General features: G+C 46.2%; 1 protein-coding gene across 1 annotated transcript in view; it reads right to left on the bottom strand.

The window, feature by feature from the left end:
• Positions 1–336: 336 nt before the first annotated feature.
• Positions 337–3595, bottom strand: part of LOC104811815 (protein SUPPRESSOR OF MAX2 1) — a 4120-nt gene continuing 861 nt past the window's right edge. The window contains exons 1-4 of the mRNA XM_010538638.2: positions 2771–3595; positions 2418–2661; positions 1965–2249; positions 337–1844 (exon numbers count right to left, since the gene is read on the bottom strand). The exon at positions 2771–3595 is cut by the window's right edge and continues 861 nt beyond it. Of these exons, the coding sequence (XP_010536940.1) occupies positions 582–1844; positions 1965–2249; positions 2418–2661; positions 2771–3595 (2617 nt within the window). The 3' untranslated portion in view covers positions 337–581. The remainder of the gene's footprint in view (positions 1845–1964; positions 2250–2417; positions 2662–2770) is intronic.

The raw sequence follows: 3595 nt of genomic DNA, 5'->3' as shown, positions 1-3595 counted from the left end.
ATTGTTTGCATGTGCTGATGAATACGTCCTACCGTTACAACTGATACGTTGCACTCGTAATTTTAAGTTAACACGACATCAAAATAATTAAATCACAAACAACCGCAAAGACCTTTGCGTCTCCAAAGCTTAAATACGCTCCATATGACTCTTTAAGTCAAATATACTAATTAGGCTTACATTATATAATAATATATTAACATAAATGTTAAACAAAAGACTATATTATTGTTATTATTATATCACCTAAAATGCCTTCCCACAAATTGTGGTGTCCATCCAAACCCGACGTTTTTATTATATATATATATATATATATATATAATAATCTCTACATAAAGTGAACTATAGAGCGAACATGAATATTCGAATCGACTGTAGAGTAAAAATAATTTAGAAGGAAAAAAAATAATAACACTATAAACACCTTTTTACCGCTTTACCCCTAACTGTTTTGCATACCCCTCCCTCCCCGCCAAAAAAAAAAAGACAACCAGTTGAGATATATATATATATATATATATATATTTACATCTCTACACTAGACTCACAGAAGCGACAAAATTCCATCTCTGTCCGCATCAAAACACCAACGATATACTTCTCCGGGAAAAATCACCGGAGCTCTGGTCATCGGAATCTTCATCAAGCCCCAACCGAGCAACCATGTTGGTACCCGACAGTGACACAACTCGAGCCTTTAATTGTCTGAGAATTGGAACCACCGTAGTTTCGATCCATTCTTCCAACAATGTCTCGCCCAACCACACAACGCTGAAGACTCTCTCAAGTGCCTCCTCCTCTATATCTAACGATAACGAATCTCCCACTATTTTCTCGAACCTCTCCGACAATGTATCAGTGATTTTCTGCTTCACAATGCTAAAATCCACCGCCCTAAAAGCCACTGCATCATCAAGACGACTGACCAGCTCATGGAACGTGAAGGGCACGCACTGAAGCGAAAGCTTGCATCTAAACCCTTGATCTTCTTGATCGTGGTCAGCCGTTAGATCGCTGCCATCAGGTCTATCGTCATCCGCTTCGGCGACCTTGTTCAGATCAAATGACAGAACTGTTCCATGTTCCTTCTTCGGTTTCCTTGCCCTTTCCTCGTGCTTATACAGCCAACTTGGTCGGCGTTTCCCTCCTTTCTCTTCTAACCTCAACTTCAACCTCCAGTTTTCGCTCGCCAAGCTTTGGAGTTTTGCTTCTTCGTCTCTGATGGCCATTTTCGGATCATGCCAACTGGCTGTCATCACGAAAATCACATTTCCTAGGCTTATCTCACGGCCATGTGAGTCGGAAAGTCTGCCCTTCTCCATTGCCCTTTTTATGCTTCCCCGCAACAACACATCTGCTTCATCGATGTCTTCGAGCACAATTACAGAGAAAGGATTCCTCTTCACTGTCTCTGCAATCCTGTCTAATGCAGTTTTACCGCGGAAACTGAAATTTGCATCTCCATCATCCCGTCTTGACCCGAGATGGATTACCGTTGGACAAGTTCCATAGACAAGGTTGGATAGAGCCGATACCATCTTTCTCTTTCCGACTCTGTCAGGCCCAGAAAACAGCAACCAGACATCTCCCTTTGATGAAACACCACGCCGTTTTCCATTCCCGAGCTTGCACTGGCTGACGGTGGCAGCTACAGCAGACGCTGCGTCGTACTGCCACCAGACCTTTTCAGTCATGCCCTTCAACAGCTTCTTGAACAGATCAATATCCAACGAGTTTCCAAGTTTCTCTCCTTGAAGAACACCGACCTTGTCGGTCTGAGATTCAGATGATAGGCAACCCAGAAAGTCTCTGACTTGCATTTCCTCAGGTTTCTCAGAATCCTGAAATAAGCAATGAAGTAAACAGGTTACAACAAATGGATTTTGTTCACAATTCAAGATTTGCGTCAATATACTGTAAATTTGCATTCGTTAACAAAAACTGCACTACAAAGGACAAACCTTTAGTCTTGGAAGAGCCAGATCTGTCCGAACAGGGCTAAGGGGAGGACTCTTCGCCTGTTCTCCTGTAGAACTCACAGAATTCAAGTGAACCCTCTCGCACAACTCTCTGTTTGCATGCAACTTGGGCGGCAATGGTTGCCGAAGAAGCAGGTTTGGGCCATATTTAGTCGTAGTCAGTGCTATAGGCATGGGAACGATCTTCTCAGTCTTGTGGTGAAAGCCAGGATGAAGAAGCATACAAGCATCGTTCCATTTCTTTTGCAGCTCTTGAACTTTCCCCAGCTGCACCACAAATTTGTAAATTAAAATTTCAGCAGATTAGTATCTACGCTTATTCAAAACCGCTCAGAGGAGAGGAAGCCACAGAGCTTATTTAGACACATAAACTATATGACTTGACACAAAACTGGCAAGAAGTAAAAACCATAAACCGGCTTCTATGGAGCTTACCGGTGGCTGATGGACCGATTTAGCACTGGCATGGCCACCGCCAGCGTTGAACAACCATGGCGGCAGTTGCTTCGACTGATCCGCGTCCGGTTTAACCTCAGGAGATGCAACATCAAGTTGAGAGAGCTCTCTCTGGTAGTTCTGCAAGCAATTCGGGCAGCATTTCACCATTTTATTCGCGGCAACGAAACTCTTCAATGGCGTGAATGACTCAACCGACGACCCTAATTTGTTCCCGAGAATCCTATCAAAGTTAAAGGAACTGTCAACTATCAAACGGAGAATGTGCAACCGCGCAGAGTTAAAGAAAAATCGCAAAGTTGAGATCTTTCGAGCAGATGAAATCGACCCACCTGGGAAAAACTCCGGTCGGAGGAGCTTTGGCAGCGACGGGCACGGCCTGGAGATCCCAGTCGTTCTCCATCGTCGGATGATAAACCTGACATCTCAGGTAAGTCTCGCACGTCGCCGTCCCGATGAACCAAAGTCTCCCTTCGAATTTCTCCAGAAGCCTCCTCAGCTCCGCCACCGCCGTTCGCCCCACCTCCACCGCAATCGCCGGCGTCTGTGTCGCTCCTGAGCCCACCGGCTGCAGCCATTTCAAGTCCCCCAGATCGAGAATAACCCCTTCGCAGCCTCCGGGATCCAATTTCCTTATCAGGATCTCGAGAAGACCATCGAATTCTCTGATTCGCACTGCTCTATCCGGATTAATTTCCTCGAGATGAATCACCTTCACGTCCTTCACTGGTAGATTTCCGCGTTCACCGTCCTCGATTTTCTTTAGAACCTCGAGAATCATCCGACCCGGCTCCGAATCGCCGACGAGAACAGGGTTTCTTTTCTTCGCCCGACCAAATATGTCCATGACCCGCTCCATCTCGTCGTTCTTCTGCTGCCCCAATTGCGTGGAAGCGCCATGTTGAAGCCGCGGGTTCAGATATGAGTTCCGGATCGCCGGACCGGGTGTCGGAACAGGTCTGAAGTTCAATCCCACCGGAGAAGCACTCCTCGGCGGCGTCGGATTCGATGAATTGCTACTCAGCGACTGTTCAATTGTGGCTTTGACGGCTGGGCTGGAGAAGCTGGCCTCTCGCATGACCCGACTCACGCTCGGGTCATCCAAAATCGATATGATTAGCTGCTCAAGCTCCACCTTCACCGCCAAGAGCGGCTGG

Source organism: Tarenaya hassleriana, unplaced genomic scaffold (genome assembly GCF_000463585.1).
Source record: "Tarenaya hassleriana unplaced genomic scaffold, ASM46358v1 Cleome2, whole genome shotgun sequence".
Lineage (NCBI taxonomy): Eukaryota > Viridiplantae > Streptophyta > Magnoliopsida > Brassicales > Cleomaceae > Tarenaya > Tarenaya hassleriana.
This window is presented reverse-complemented; position numbering and strand designations above follow the sequence as displayed.